The sequence below is a fragment of the Pipistrellus kuhlii genome, unplaced genomic scaffold, assembly GCF_014108245.1.
Source record: "Pipistrellus kuhlii isolate mPipKuh1 unplaced genomic scaffold, mPipKuh1.p scaffold_m20_p_38, whole genome shotgun sequence".
NCBI lineage: Eukaryota > Metazoa > Chordata > Mammalia > Chiroptera > Vespertilionidae > Pipistrellus > Pipistrellus kuhlii.
Genome location: NW_023425538.1, coordinates 2271047 through 2287269, shown reverse-complemented (window position 1 = coordinate 2287269; position 16223 = coordinate 2271047). Strand labels below are relative to the sequence as shown.

The 16223-nt window shown below is 48.1% G+C and overlaps 1 protein-coding gene across 1 annotated transcript; it reads left to right on the top strand.

Moving 5' to 3' along the window:
* Positions 1–736: 736 nt before the first annotated feature.
* SELENOV (selenoprotein V) lies at positions 737–10577 on the top strand. The gene is made up of 6 exons (XM_045570837.1): positions 737–2882; positions 4451–4463; positions 4564–4641; positions 4749–4823; positions 4927–5025; positions 9630–10577. The coding sequence occupies exons 1-5, from the start codon at positions 1411–1413 to the stop codon at positions 5002–5004; spliced, it is 1716 nt and encodes a 571-aa protein (XP_045426793.1). The 5' UTR covers positions 737–1410; the 3' UTR covers positions 5005–5025; positions 9630–10577.
* Positions 10578–16223: the final 5646 nt, after the last annotated feature.

The window sequence follows — 16223 nt, the reverse complement described above, 5'->3', positions numbered from 1 at the left end:
AAGGCATTCCACACCAACGGCCAACTTCCAATTTTTTCTTTTTTAGCCAAGCTTTAAGGCCAAAACTTACTGCATTTAGCACAATGCAGAGGCAATAGTACATAAAGTAACCCGAATGATTACTCAAAAAGAAAAAAAAAAGTAAAATTAAAAGCCTACAAATGCACAGGAGTCAGACGGCCTGGGTTCAGATTTTGGTTATACCACTTATTCAAGCAAGTCGTTTCACCTCTCTGCGCTTCAGTATCCTTACTGGTAAAATGAGATTGATAACAGAATCTGCTACAGAAAGTTGTGAGTATTTAATAATAAACACAAAGCATTTATAACAAATAGACAAGTAATAGGTACTCAGAAAATGTTAGTTTTCAATATTACCTAGAAGGAAGTCCATTTCACAGAGCGTTAAACTGAAGTCCAGAGATGGGTAGAGACTTGCTTAGCATCACAGAAAATTGGGCTTGTCTTCCTTGGACACAGAGGGCTCCGGGATTGGTGACACGGTGGGCCAGGACTCCTGTTGGAAGCCCTGCTGTGAATCTGAATAAAGTCTGTTCCTGACCTCATAATATGGGGCCAATGTCAACATCCTGGTTTTACATCCTGCAGTCACATAAGATGCTATTATGTATATGTGAAAGTTTCACAGGAAGCCTCTCTGCTATTTTTTCCACATCGTGCGTTAAGTTAAACTAATTTAAACTAAAAGGACAAACATTTATTGGGCACCTACTGTGGCAGGCTTTGTTCTCGGAGTGAGGACTCTGCAGAGAACAAGACAAAATCCCACCCCGGAGGAGCTGTGATCAGATTCTTCCTCTTCACTTGGGCTCGGGAGTCCATAGCTGCCCGCTGAATCCTGGCTCTGTCACTTACTAGCTGTGGGCACGTGTGTAGCACTTAGCACCACAGAATTGTAAAATCTGTTACTGTTATTTTCTTTCTCTGATGGCCCCGGACTAGTCCTAGCAACTCTCCTGGCATCCTACAGGTCCCAGTGCTCCCCTCCCCACATCTCTGAGCCTCTGCTCAGGCCCGACCACACCGGATGTCAAAATTCAGTGATGGGCATGTCTCCTCTCCTGGACTGGGAGCCTGGTGACGGCCAGGCTTCCTCCTTGGGGCTCTGGCCCCAGAATCCGCCAGCATACGAGGCACTCGATACACAGGCTGAACCCGTGAATGTTAACGATGGGGGAAACCGGAGCGGGGGTGGTGGCTGGGGCATCAAGGGATGGGAGTGATCATGCGAAATTGCAGGTGCAGGTCCGCCTTCGCCGGAGCGATGGAACCTGCGTGTGGAACCCGGTGTAACAGTGCCCCCTGTGGTCGCGCGTGGAACCCGGTGCTTCGGCCGGAGGAGGCGGCGGGATCCCACCGCTGCGCGGCCTCCCCGCCGCCGCGGGGCCCATGAACAACCAGGCGCGGGCCTCACGCCCCGCCCCGCCGCGGACCTCCGCCTCGGTCCGGGCTTCGATTCCGGTCAGGCCCTCGAACCCGACCCTAGTCCGGACCTCAGTTCCGGGCCCGGCCTCGACTGCAGCCCGGACCCCCACTCCGGTCCGGACTCCGATCCCGGTCCCGACCCCGCTCCAGACTCCAACTCGGGTTTCTGACTCCACTCCGGTCCCGGCCTCTACCCCGCTCCAGACACCAACTCGGGCTCCTGCCTCTGCCCCGGTCCGGGCCTTGACTCGGTTCCCTGCCTCAGTCCCTGCCCCGGCCCCGGCGCGGACCACAGCTCCCGTCCCTGCCCAGACCCCGGTCTGGACCTCGGTTCCGGTCCCTGCCCAGACCCCGGTCCGGACCTCGGTTCCCGTCCCTGCCCAGACCCCGGTCCGGACCTCGGTTCCCGTCCCTGCCCAGACCCCGGTCCGGACCTCAGCTCCCGTTCCTGCCCAGACCCCGGTTCGGACCTCGGCTCCCGTTCCTGCCCAGGCCCCGGTTCGGACCTCGGCTCCCGTTCCTGCCCAGGCCCCGGTTCGGACCTCGGTTTCGGTCCCTGCCCCTGCCCCGGCCCCGGTTCGGACCTCAGTTTCGGTCCCTACCCCGGCCCCGGTCCGGACCTCGGCTCCCGTTCCTGCCCAGACCCCGGTTCGGACCTCGGTTTCGGTCCCTGCCCCGGCCCCGGTTCGGACCTCGGCTCCGGTCCCTGCCTCAGTCCCTGCCCAGACCCCGGTCCGGACCTCGGGTCCGGTCCCTGCCCAGACCCCGGTCCGGACCTCGGCTCCGGTCCCTGCCCAGACCCCGGTCCGGACCTCGGCTCCGGTCCCTGCCCAGACCCCGGTCCGGACATCGGCTCCGGTCCCTGCCTCAGTCCCTGCCTCGACCCCGGTCCAGACGTACACTCGGTTCCCTGCCTCGGTCCAGACTTCGACGCCGGTCCCGGCCTGGACCTCAACTAGGTTCCCTGCCCTGGTCCGGACTTCGACTCCAGCCCCTGCCTCGACTACGGTCCGAACCCCGACTCTGGTCCGGACCCCGATTCCAGCCCGGGCCCTGAATCCAACCTCAGCAACCCCCGCCCTCTTTTCGGGCCGGGGCGCGGCTGAGGTCCCCGCCGCGGGGCGGGACAAGAATCCCACGGCGACGCCCAGGGTGGAGCACCGCCTCTCCGTCTCCCAAGAGTCCGGGGCCTCCCGGGAGCTCCTTCCTGCTGTGAGTGCGTCCACCTCCGGCTCATTGGGGCCCACCCCCCGGCCCGCCCCAACGGCAGATCCAGCGGCCGCCAAGCTGACAGATCCTAAGGCTTTATCCATCTCCCCGCCTATCATGGGGACCTCCCTGTTCCCCACTTTCTTACCGATTTCTGCAAACACATTCGCCGCCCCCCGCGAGTACTTTCAAGTGGACAACAAGATTGAGATTCGAGTGATCTATTGGTGAGAGGCTGTCCCAACTCACACCTGCCTTCCTCCCATGGGAAAGGGTGGGAGGGGTGAGTGCTGGGGCTTTGGGGAATTGGAAGTAGGACAAGGGAAGGGAGTCCCAGTTCCCCGGTGGGCAACTTGGCTCTCCCTATCATCCCTTTGGGGCTAGAGAGCACTGCGTTCAAATTTCTGCTCTGCCCCACAGAGGTGAATCCTGGCTCCATAGACTTAAACTTCTCTCCCCCCCTCCCCAACTCCCTCCTCCCTCCCCTCTCCTTCCCTCCCTCTCTTCCTTACTTATCTGGGAGTGTCCTGCCCACCATGGGCCAGGCCTGAGCTGGGGATGGCGTGCTGAGCAGAGCCACCTGCTTTCCTCCCCAGAGGAGACGGGACAAGGTGTGACCTGAGGGACAAGGGGTAGGGAATTTCAGATTGGGTGGTCAGGGATAGTCTTTCTCAGGAGATGGCATCTTAGTGATGAGAAGGAGGCTGCCAAGTGGAGAGCTGGGGGCCTTGCCCCCAGGTAGCAAGGAGGAGAAAAGCAGCAAGTGCAAACCCAGAGGAGGCTGGTCTCAGGTCTGGAGTGTCCATTGTGTCAAGGACAACAGTAACAGCAATGACTTCCTTGACCTTCCTGAGACCCAGGACTGGATGCCTCTGTGGGAGGGGCTTTATCTTCCATTCAATCCCCACACCTCTCCTCTGCTCTAGAGGTCCTCTCCCCTTGTGGCTCCCACTTTTTCTCTCTTCTGTCTCTGCCAGGGGCTCTCTCTCTCTTCCCAGCTCACTATCTCTCTCCTTTCCCCATGCTGTATGTGTGTATTTCTCTTTCTCTTTCTTCCTGTTTCCTCATCTCCCCATCTCTTTCTCTTCCCATCTCATCCTTTCTATATCTTTCTCTGACTCATTGGATTCATTATTTCATTCATTCAACAACTATTTATTAAGCACCTTCCATGTGCCAGACCCATTAGGGAGACACAGCTAATAAAACAGAGATCCTTGTCCTTGTGGTGCTGACATTTTGGTATGGAATAAGTAGGACTAAGAGCAAATTATTTAATATCTTACTTAGAGGGTGATCAGTGCTATGAACAAAAAGCATCTTGGGGGGGGGTGGCCACAATTTTAACTGGGGTGGTCAGGAAGGCATCACTGAGAAGGTGACATATGAGCAAAGACCTGAAGGAGGGGAGAGAAGAAGCCATGTAGATACGAGAAATTGTATTCTGTAGAAGGCACAGCCAGCACAAAGGCTCTGAGCAGGGCATGCCTGGAGGTAGGAAGGAAGGCTATGGGGTCCCTGTGGCTGGGAGGAGATGGGGCGAAGCCTGTGGGAACGTGGGGGACTGTGGTTTTCTGCCCGGAGTGAGATGGCACTATGGGACATTCTGAGCTGGGGAAGGATGTGATCTGATGTGCATGTTCACAGCGTCCCTCTGGACTTGGGGAGAGACTGATGTGGTGTTCTCTCTCTCTCTCTCTCTATCTCTATCTCTATCTCTATCTCTATCTCTATCTCTATCTCTATCTCTATCTCTCTCTCTTTTTTTACCCTTGGCTTTCAGTGGCCTCTGAAGCTATAACCTCCGGGTGAGTAGTTTTTGGCTTTGGAAATGGGGAGAATGTGGGACATGAAGTCTGGAAGGAGTTCCTGTTTCCCATTTCTGCAAGACCTGTGACCCGGTGACAGCATGATTTCATCTCCTTCCTGCAGTACATTCTACTGAGAAGGAGTCTGGAGCAACAATTTCCAAATTGTTTAAACTTTGTGAGTTTGCTGGTTACCAGGGGAGTGAGGGGAGTCAGTGCTTCAAGAGCCCCCGGGGCTTGGAAGGAGCTCTTAGCCTTCCCCCAACCCCAACATTCCCTCCTCAGGAGGAGGAGATATCTACACAGGCTGCCGGGGAGTTTGAAGTGTTTGTGGATGGGAAACTGGTTCATTCAAAGAAGGTGATTCTGAGTAAGGGTCCCAGACAGGGCAGGAGGGTGGTGCTGGGGTCCTGGATTGTGGGAGACACACATGTCTGTTGTGCTCTTTCCCCTCTGTGTCCAGAAAGGTGATGGCTTTGTGGATGAGACCAAAATGCAGAAAATTGTGAACATTATTGATGAGCAGATCAGGAAAAGTTAACAGACAACTGGTGAGCTGGAGGTGAGGTGAGGGAGATGAGGTGGGAGGGGTGGAGGCTGGGCTGAAGGTGAATAGGTGGGCAGGACAAAGATACCCCATCCCAATCCTAGCTCAGCCAGTCCTCACTGTTATAATCAGGCATCTACAACCTTTCTAAGCCTCATTTTTTAAACCTGGGAAATCGGGCTGCTGAGATGATCTGTGAGATGCCTTATATCTTATATAATAAAGAGTAATATTATGCAAATTGATCATCACTACAACACACAAAATGGCTGCCCCGTAGGTCAAAGATGGCCACCACAAGATGGGGAGGGCAGTTGGGAGCGACCAGGCCATCAGGGGATGGCAATTAGGGGTGATCAGACCAGCAGGGGAGGAAAGTTAGGGGTACCAGGTCGGCAGGAGAGGGCAGTTAGGGGTGACCAGGCCAGCAGGGGAGGGGAGTTAGGGCCAATCGGACCAGCAGGGGAGCAGGGGAGCAGTTAGACATCAATTAGGCTGGCAGGGGAGTGGTTAGGGAGTGATTAGGCTGGCAGGCAGAAGTGGTTAGGGGCAATCAGGCAGGCAGGCAGGTGAGCAGTTGGGAACCAACAGTCCTGGATTGTGAGAGGGATGTCTGACTGCCTGTTTAGGCCTGATCCCCTTGTGGGTCCCAAATTGAAGAGGGTACAGGCTGGGCTGAGATACACATACCCTTCCCTCCCCCCCCCACATGAATTTTGTGCACTGGGCCTCTAGAAAGATAATAAATAGCGCACAGCTCAGAGTAGGGCTCAGTGGATGCCACTTAGAAATTTATCTTATTGTTATTTTAAAAAATCTGTTTGAAGAAGTAATCACAGAAAATTTCCCTAACCTGGGGAAAGAAAATGGTCACACAAATTCAAGAAGCACAGAGAGTCCCAACCAAAATGAACCCAATGAGATCCACAACAAGACACATCATAATTAAAATGTCCAAGGTTGCCAGGGCCAGTGTGGCTCAATTAGTTGGGCATCATTTCATGTACCAAAAAGTTACCAGTTCTATTCCTGGTCAGGGCAAATGCCCAAGTTTGTGGTCTTAGTCCCCAGTAATGGGCGTGCAGGAGACAACTGATGGATGTTTTGCTCTAACATCAATGTTTCTTCCTCCCTATTTGTTCCTCTATCAGTGTTTCCCAAACTTTTGACATATGTGTACCCTTTCTATAATTTTTGTAACACTGAGTACCCCTTGTACACATGAATTAGGCGCAGCTAAGCACGGTGCAGTGCATATCCCCACCAAACTCCAGAGCAATGCGTACCCCCACAAAACTCTTCCCATATCCCCGGGGGTATGCGTACCATACTTTGGGAAACATTACTCTATCCAAAAATCAATAAAAAATGTTTTAAAAACTGGCCAAGGTTAAAGACAAAGAATTCTTAAAAAATATATTTTATTAATTTTTCATAGAGAGGAAGGGAGAGGAATAGAGAGATAGAAATGTTGGTGAGAGAGAAGCATCGACCAGCTGCCTCCTGCACACCCACCATTGGGGATGTGCCTGCAACCAATGTACATGCCCTTGACCAGAATTGAATCTGGGACCCTTCAGTCCGCAAGCTGATGCTCTGTCCACTGAGCCAAACTGGTTTTGGGCAAGAATTCTTTTGTTAATCCTCACCCAAGAATATTTCTCCATTAAAAAATATTTCCTTTTTTTTTTTTTTTTTTGTGGGAAACCCCCCCACAATTCTATGTTCTTTATTTGTAACTATTCTATATATTTGAGACTGTTTAAATTTTTTTATATAAAAAAGAGATAAAAAGGATGAAATAAAATTTCAAGACAATTTTTACTTCTATGCCTGGATCACTGGAGATCAAAATTATGTCACTGATTTATAATCATTGACCATAATTTGTTTTATGGTGCTAACAATATACTTTCCCAATAATCATACTTCACCAAATCTCTTTTCGTATTAATCCATTCCTACGTTGAGGTTAACTACTTTTAAGTTTCTTGAATACAGTTATCTCTCAAGAAATAATATACTAATTCAGAGATTTTCATTAACTCTTTAAAAAATATATATATTTTATTGATTTTTTACAGAGAGGAAGGGAGAGAGATAAAGAGCTAGAAACATCGATGAGAGAGAAATGTCAACCAGCTGCCTCTTGCACACCCCCTACCGAGGATGTGCCCGCAACCAATGTACATGCCCTTGACAGGAATCAAACCTGGGACCTTTCAGTCCGCAGACCGACGCTCTACCACTGAGCCAAACCGGTTAGGATGATTTTCATTAACTCTTAAAGTTAACTTACTCAGAATATACTTGTGGATTTTTTTTCTTTCCTAAAATTGTTTTCATTCATATAATTTCATTGTATAGACTGGTATACTTAGCCAAAAGGGTACACAATTCCTATTTTAAAAAGTTTACTGAACATTATTCCTGCATCACACTTATTAGAAGAAAAATTAATTTTCCCTGAAGGCACCCTGTCTTTTCATGATGATTTATTCCCTAACTTTTTTGTATTAAAAATATAGGTTAATATGAAATTAGTAAAATGCATCATATGAAACTTCATGCTGAGCAAAACCAAGTCCAAAAAAAGTTATCATATATTAATAGCAACCACAGTAAGAAACCTCTGGCACAATTTCAAATGAACCAACATCAGAATTATGGGGGTCCCAGAAGAAGAGATAGAGCAAGATACCAAAAGCATATTGGAAAAAATAGTGACAGAAAATTTCCCCCACCTAGTGAAAGAAATAGACTTACAAGTCCAGGAAGCGCACAGAACCCCAAACAAAAGGAATCCAAAGAGGACCACACATCATAATTAAAATTTCAAGAACAAAAGATAAAGAGAGAATATTAAAAGCAAGGTGATGACTAGCAAGAACCTACTGCCAAAAATACTTGAAGTTGTCCCAGAGGTTTCTTACATTATCTACAACTTTCTGGATTCTCTTGTCTTCTTGCTTCTGTGAAGGATTGTCTTCTGGTTCTTTATGTTCCAAATCTTTGACTTGACTTGATTCTTGAGATCTTCCATTCTGTTTTTAGGACTCTGTATAACATTTTTTATTTCAGACAATGTATTCTTTATTTCTAGTTGATCCCTTATTATTTCTAGTTGATCCCTTTCACAGCTTCCCTTGAGTTGGTAGCCTCAAAATATCTGTGTTTAGCTTGGATGGGGCAGAGTTTCAGGGTGGAGCCTACAGCCTTGGCTTCCGTCAGCCCCTCCCTATGAGGTTCCTGAGTCTCAGTATTCCTCAGGGTCCTTTGGTACTCACTGCAAGCACCTCTGAGAGAAAGGTGCCCTCGAGTTTCGCCCGGTACCAAATAGTCTAGGCTCTCCTCCAATGAACCTGGAACTGGGGTTCAGTGCAGTTGGAAATGGGGTTCAGAGCAGTCTGGAGTTTTTGTTTCCTTTCCCCTAGGGCAATCCAGTGGCACAGTCAACCATCGGTTCTCTGTGCATAATGTTGTGCCTCTGGGACTGCCTTTTGCCGCTCCTCTGAGTTTCTGCCTTACAACCCAGTCTCCCTCCATATGAGCCAGGGTCTGGCCTAGAACTGAGGTTCAGTGCAGTCGGAACTGGGGCTCAACACAGTCTGGAACTTTTGTCTCCTTCCTGCTAGGGCAATCTAGCAGCAGAGTCAACAGTCTGTCCTCTGTGCATAATGTGCACGCCCTGGGACTGCCTTTCACCACTCCCCTGAGTTTCCACCTTACATCCCAGACTTCCTCCTTATGTGTCTGGGTCCCCAGGGTCTCACCAGAACTGGGGTTTAGTTTTGTTGGAGCTGGGGTTCAGCACAGTCCGGAGCTTTTATCTCCTTCCCGCTAGGGAACGCCAGCCAGGCACTCAGCCTCCCCCTCCTCTCCGGCTCCTTCCTCTCCATATGCGCACCATGTCTCTGTACCTTAGGCTTTTACAGCTCCTCTGATTTTCCTTCTGGTTTTCTCTTTCCTTCTAGTTGTAGAATTTCCAGTCAGTCAATTTTTCTGTAGTTCTAGGTAATGTCCATTTTGTATTTTAGTTGTATTTTTTTGAAATTGTTGTGTGAGGCTGCAGTTAGGCGTTTACCTATGCCACCATCTTCATTTTCTCGAGGAGTTAATATTCAGATTTCTGAGTACCTACTTTGGGCTTGATTCTAGGCCTTAGGGATGAAATAGTAGTGAACAAAACAAATACAAACCCCTGCCTCAGTGGCACTGACATTCTCATGGAGCAGACAGACACAGGCTGATGAAGGCATTTTAGAAGGACATAAGTGGCAGGAGAAGAAAGATAAAGCAGGAAAGCGGCATGGAGAGTGCTGGAAGGTTTTTCACCTCAAACTGAGTGGTCAGGGAAGACCTCAGTAGGATGGTGATGTGCCAACACTTGCAAGAAGGGGTCAAACCATGTGGGTAGAAAGTATTCCAGGCAGAGAGCAGCATGTGCAAAGGCCCTGTGATGGGAACGTGTCTGGAAAATGGCAAGGAGACACGAGTGGGTATTGTAATCCATGGAAAGTATTGGAATGGCCTGACACATAGTAAGCCTGATAGAAATGCTATGGAGTTGTTGTCATTATTGCTATTAAAACTTTTTTTCTCTTCTCTCCTCATCTTAGGAACCTCAGCAGGATGACGAGAAGGGCTGAAATGTTGCCCTCAGGGTCAGGTCCTTTTTTGATGGTGGCTGGGGCTGGGGTGGGGTCAGGTGGGGAGAAGGGGAAAATACAGTCTGTCTCCCTGTCTCCCAGTGTTCTCTTCTTACTGCGTCTTCGGTCACTGCACTCCATCCCGAGGTCTGTGGAAGTTGCCTGCTGCAGTGCTGACAGCATCTCCAACGGTCAGCCCAGTGGGGGAGGGAAGGGCAGGGTGAGTATAAGGTCAGACCTGTTGCTCCCCAGATTTGCTGCAGAAACCCAGGATACCAGGAACCCCTTTCCCTCACTGTCCTTCCAGACACCCTTGCCCTTTGTGGGTTCATGAATGCCTACCCATAGTTCACAGCCCAACCCTCTTGTATTCTGTACCAGGAAGCTTCCTGACCCTAGTTACTGACCTTTCCCTTCCCCGATGTCCTGTGAGCTTGGACCCCATTCTCTATCCCTTGGCTGTGACAGGCAGCTCTGCCCTGACCACTGCTCTTCCTGTGGGCAGGAGCTGCCTTATCCTCACTCCTTATCCCTGTGCTCAGAACAGGGTCTGGCTGAGGGCATTTGCTAGATAAATGTTGGATAGAATTTGCCACAGAAATGTGACGTGTGCAGAGGGCACTCTGTGGGCTAGGGCCCGGTGTCAGGGAACTGTATGTAGGGACAAGGGACAGTAGAGGGTAAGTACAGGAAGCTCCAAAGGACCAGGCCTGCCTGGGGCGTCTGGTTGGTAGCTTCCCCAGTCTGGGAAAATCTCCATCTCCCTCCTGGGCACCCCTGCAAGGCAGCAATGGGGAAGCTCCAGGAGCTTCTAGGGGCTCATGGATTCCTATTTTTCCCATGGCTAACAATTTATTACGTGAGCACTATGTTTAAACATCCCCCTGTGTTTCTGAGCAGGGGTAGTCCACTACTTTTGAGAGCTGGATAGGACAGAATGGGGGCTGACTTCCGCTCACAGTCCCCACCACCAGCTTCCTGCATTTTGCCAATGTACTAGGTGTGAAGGACATCTCATTGTTTTCATTAGCTTTTCTTTGATTACTCATCCTATATACCCTTAAAAATATATTTTTATTGATTTCAGGGAGGAATGGAGAGGGAGAAAGAGATAGAAACATCAATGATGAGAGAATCATTGATCGGCTGCCTCCTGCATGCCTCACACTGGGGATCAAGCCTGCAACCCCAGCGTAATGCCCTGACCAAGAATTGAACCATGACCTCTTGGTTCATAGGTCGACGCTCAACCACTGAGCGACTCATTCTATATTTGATGCTTTGTGTGTTTCTTCTGCAAATAGTTCACATTTTGAACTCTTCTTCGTCCTTAAAGACTTAGTCCTCACATGGGCTTTGGTGGAGGTCGTGGGGCAGCACCCGCAGGTCTAAATCGGGGGGTGGGGGGTGTTCGGTCCTTCCGGGCTACCTTTGCTGTGAATGGCACAGCTCACACAGTAATGCAGCTTCACATTGGCTTGGGACACTCGCTTCAGAGATGTCCCTGATGGCCGCGGCCTCTACTATGTTTAGAATGACAAACTTCTTAATGGCCTTGTCCTTGGGCATGCATCGGGCGCAGTTGGTGCAACGAATAGGCTGCACATGGCCTTGCCTTTTTTGGCATGACCGTTATTCCTTCTTTTCTTGGTCACCTTGGAAATGAGGACCCAAAAGAGCCACATTTTTTCCTTTTAAATATCTTTATTTACTTTTTAAATTGAGTTTTTGAGAGAGGAAGGGAGAGAGAGACATTGATATTGATGTGAGAGCGTCTGGCTGCCTCCTGCATGCCCCCTACTTGGGGGTTGATCCCCCAGTTGAGGGGGGTATGCCCTGACTGGGAATCAAACCAGCAATCAGGACATTTCCCAACCAACTGAACCACATTGGCCAGGGCAGTTGTTCACATCTTGTGCTGTTTTCTCTACAGGGATTTCTTTCAGTCTTTTTTTTTTTTTTTTTTAATACATTTTTTATTTATTGATTGATTTTTTACAGAGAGGAAGGGAAAGAGATAGAGAGCTAGAAACATCGATGAGAGAGAAACATTCTTTTTAGGTATTGCAAATACATTTTTCTATCTGTCATCTATTAACATTGTCCTGTGGTGACCTTTGGTGAAGAGAAATCTTTTGTTCTTTAAAAAAATTTTTTTTTTTTTTTTTTTTGATTTCAGAGAGGAAGGGAGAGGCAGAGAGAGATGGAAACCCCAACCAGGTTCTTCTCTTCTTTTGTGAGAAAATTAGTCAGTTTTGGACCTATGGCTTTTGCTTTTGAAATGGTATCTAAGATGCCCTTTTGTGCCTTTTAAAAAATTTTTATAATATATATTTTTTTGATTTTTTACAGAGAGGAAGGGAGAGAGATAAAGAGCTAGAAATGCCGATGAGAGAGAAACATTGACCAGCTGCCTCTTGCACACTCCCTGCCGGGTATGTGCCCGCAACCAAGGTGCATGCCCTTGACTGGAATTGAACCCAGGATCTTTCATTTGGCTCTACCACTGAGCCAAACCAGTTTCAGCCCTTCTGTGCCCTTTAGTAATCAAGATATTGTCCTCCATCAACTGAGGAATGCCATGGCATTTCCCCCTGTTGAGTCCTTTTCTGCTCACTTGTGAAACCCTAACTTCTATAAACAAATACAACTCAATTTTTTTGTTAATCTTCACCTGAGAATATTTTTTTCCCCATTGATTTATAGAGAGAGTGGAAATGAGGGAGGAAGGGTGAGAAAGAAACATCATGTGAGAGAGACACACTGATTGGTTGCCTGGTGCCTGTACCCCTACTGGGGGGCATGGAGTGAACCCACAATCCAAGAATCAAACCCGTGACTCTTTGGTCGTCAGGCTGATATTCAACCTCTGGACAATACCGGCCAGGGCTAAATGGTTGTTGTTTAAAGTCACCAGGTTTGGGGTTGTTTGTTATGCAGGAACTAGAGGTCTGGTGCACGAATTTGTGCACCAATGGGGTCCCTCAGCCTGGCCTGAGGGGTTCCTGATTGCGAGAGGGCATAGGCCAGGCTGAGGGACCCCACCAATGCACGATGGGGGCTGAGGAAGGATGCGGGAGGTTGGCCAGCCCGGGAGGAACTGCAGGGGAGCTCCAGAGCATGTCTGACTGTCTCTCTCAGTTCCAATCAGCTGGACCCCAGCAGCAAGCCAACCTACTGGTCGGAGTATTTGCCCCCTGGTGGTCAGTGCACATCATCGCAAGTGGTTGAGTGGCCTTAGCATATCATTAGCATATTACACTTTGATTGGTTGAATGGATGACCGGACACTTAGCATATTAGGCTTTTATTATATAGGATAGAAAACTTCCTGAGTTGTATCCTATTTAGTAAAACTGTAATAATACTATTAGCCTAGTATTTTTAGTTCTGTGAGCTGTTCAAGCGATTTGTTAAACCTGACAGGGTTGTGGGAAGTCCTGAATTCGTAGCCAGTTAGTCAGGAATACCTTAACACGTGGCTGGCATCTAAGATGAATGCAGTCTTGAGAATTAAGTCCTTAAACCTGTGGAGTCTGATGCTAACTCCAGGGTAGTGTCAGAATTGAATCAAAGTATATCACTTGGGGGTAGAAATGGAACAGATGGAACACTAAACCCTAAGAGAACTGCTAACCATAACTCAACATAACTGAGACTCTTCAGAGGCAAAGTGACAGCCCAATCTCAGTGCAGAGTAATGCAGTTAAACTTCATAGAAAAAGTGGGAGGTCATTAATGGAAAAGGAAGGGACTTCATCCTAAGAGAATGCTACATGATGACAATGATGCTGACTGGGAAACTTTTCACTGCTTCCTTTAGGAGGACCAAAATAAACACAGAGGGTCTCAAATTTCCCATTTGCGCCCCCCCCCCTCTCTTTTAATGAAGGAGTAATTATTTCCCTGATACCTTCAGGGATCTCAGGTCTTATTCCAGTTCATCTCTGACGCTCTCACAGAACAGCTGTGGTAACACCCTCCAGATTGTCTCTATAGCCCCACAAGGACTGGTAGCTTTGAAGTTTGGAGAACTGGTCTCTCTTCAAACTAATATCATATCACAACTCAAGTATCTTGACTGTCAACTTAGATACAAAGGGGACACAGTGAGAAATGTTCACACACTATGAAGTTGCTTTGAGTCCTTAGATTTCTTTTTTATTAACACAGAATGTCTACTCCAGCCCCCCATAAGGCTTCGTCAGTCCTCCAGAACCCTGGTTTCCCAAGAACCCTAGCTAGTGTAAGGTCTATGGGACATTGCAGGACAGCAGGCTGTGGAATTCTTTAAACAGTTAGTGGAGAAAAGATGGACAAGTTAGTACGTAACTGGTGTTGGGGTAACCAGGTAGCCATAAAAAATTAAAATTTTTATCTTATACTATGTATCAGGATAAATTTCAGATGGTTCAAATTTAAACAAAGAAACTATACAAATACACCAAAAAAAAAAAAAAAAGCTGAGATTGGAAATCTTATAGGTTTAAAAGAAAATGGAAAACAAAAGCAAAAGCAAAATTCTCCATGCCAAAGGGCTTTCAGGAAAACCAAGGACAAATTGACAGTCTGGGAAAAAATATTCATAACATACAGCACAAACACACAGCACAAGCAAATATCACTTTATACCAGATCAGGACACTTACAAGCATCAACCAATGAATGCATAAATAAATGGAGCCACAATTGATGTTTCTCTCTCTCAAAAAACAAACAAAAAACCCCTGATAGTTCATTGAAATGGGAATATATATGACTTTTATATGAAACAATATTTAACTTCATCCAAGAGAAAAGCAAATTAAAACTGATCTACCATATTTCAACTAGATAGATTGGCAGAACCCAAACATTTAATGGCTTATTGTAAGAAAATGTCATGTCCTTCAGTTGCTGGTGGGAGTTGCAAAATTGGACATGTATGGAGGATAACATAGCAATACTTATAAAGACCTTTCAAATTTCAAATAAGTACCTTTGACCCAGAATTCTTGCTTCTGGAAATTCATCCTACAGTTATTTTTATTTATTATTATTTTTAAATATATTTTATTGATTCTTTACAGAAAGGAAGAGAGAAGGATAGAGAGTTAGAAGCACCGATGAGAGAGAATCATGGATCAGCTGCGTCTTGCACACCCCCTACTGGGGATGTGCCCACAACCAAGGTACATGCCCTTGACCGGAATCGAAACTGGGACCTTTCAGTCCGCAGGCTGACGCTCTATCCACTGAGCCAAACCGGTTTTGGCCATCCTACAGTTATTTTATACTAGGGGTCCAGTGCATGAATTTGTGCACCTTGAAAGGAACTGTAGGTCGCCAGGCTACAGTAGGCACAGGGGCAATTCTCTGCAACCCTGCTCGACTCCTCCCACCGTGACCCCTGTGTCTCTGTCTGCCGGCAGCTCCGCTCCCACTGCTGCCACCCCCATGAGCTGACAGTGCCAGCCCTGGCTCCGCTTGCACCTGCTGACAGCATGGAGCAATTTGGGCCGTTTGCCAGCAGCGGGTGTGAGCAGCGGCTGCTACCTGGATCGCCCCTTAGGAGCAGGGGGAAGTGGAGAAGCCCTCAGGAGCAATCAGGGCCAGCAGCTGCTGCTTGCACCTGCTGATGGCGCCAAGTGATTGAGACTGCCGCAGGGCATTGGCAGTGGGTGCGAGTGGTGGCACTGGCACCGTAGTACGTGGAAGCAAATAATTTTCAGTAACCACCAGAGGCTCGCCCCGATGACAGCAACTGGTGCCCTGACTTGGTCTGGTGTCTCCCCCCACCCCCCCGACCTGCTCCATCATCCCTCTGTGGCCAATGCTTGCCATATTCTGCCCCCCGCCCCCCATGGTGGTCAGTGCAAATCATAGCGACCAATGATTTGGTTGTTCAGTTGTTTCAGTTGTGCTGATTATCTGATGCCCTATTATTCTTACAAAAAAATCCTGTGTTGCACCATCAAATGTAAGATATAGCCTAAATCAGAGATGTCAATTTAGAAAAGTACTGGCTTGTGTGGCTCAGTGGTTGAGTTTCAACCTATGAACCAGGAGGTCACAGTTTGATTCCTGTCAGGGCACATGCCTAGGTTGCTGACTCAATTCCCAGCAATGGGATGTGCAGGAGGTAGCTGATCAGTGATTCTCTTTATCATTGATGTTTCTATCTCTCTCTTCCTCTAGGACACATGTGTCAAACACAAGGCCCGCGGGCCAAATCTGTCCCGCCAGGCCTTGCAATGTGGCCCACACCGCGTTGTCATCACTGCACTCCACTGCGTTTCCATCACAATGACTGTTTATGACTGTTCAGTAAACCATTCGGCCCGCAATTTAGGCTGGATTTTAGATTTTGGCCCCTTCTCTGATTGAGTTCGACACCCCTACTCTAGGAAATAAAAAAATATTTAAAAAAACCCCACAGAAAAGTACATTTAGAATAGAAGCAATACTGTATTTGTGTACATGCTATGTGATATGGGCACAAGATTAGAAATAGAGGCTCTGGTCAAGATGGTTGTGTAGGTAAACATAGTACTGGAATACTTGCATAACCACATAAAAAATACA

Excerpts from the sequence above, each read along its gene's own strand:
- SELENOV (XM_045570837.1), top strand. The coding sequence starts at position 1,411 with ATGAACAACCAGGCGCGGGCCTCACGCCCCGCCCCGCCGCGGACCTCC. Across the intron at positions 4,642-4,748 it reads TTCCAAATTGTTTAAACTTT|GAGGAGGAGATATCTACACA; the intron begins GTGAGTTTGCTG and ends TTCCCTCCTCAG. Across the intron at positions 4,824-4,926 it reads AACTGGTTCATTCAAAGAAG|AAAGGTGATGGCTTTGTGGA; the intron begins GTGATTCTGAGT and ends CTCTGTGTCCAG.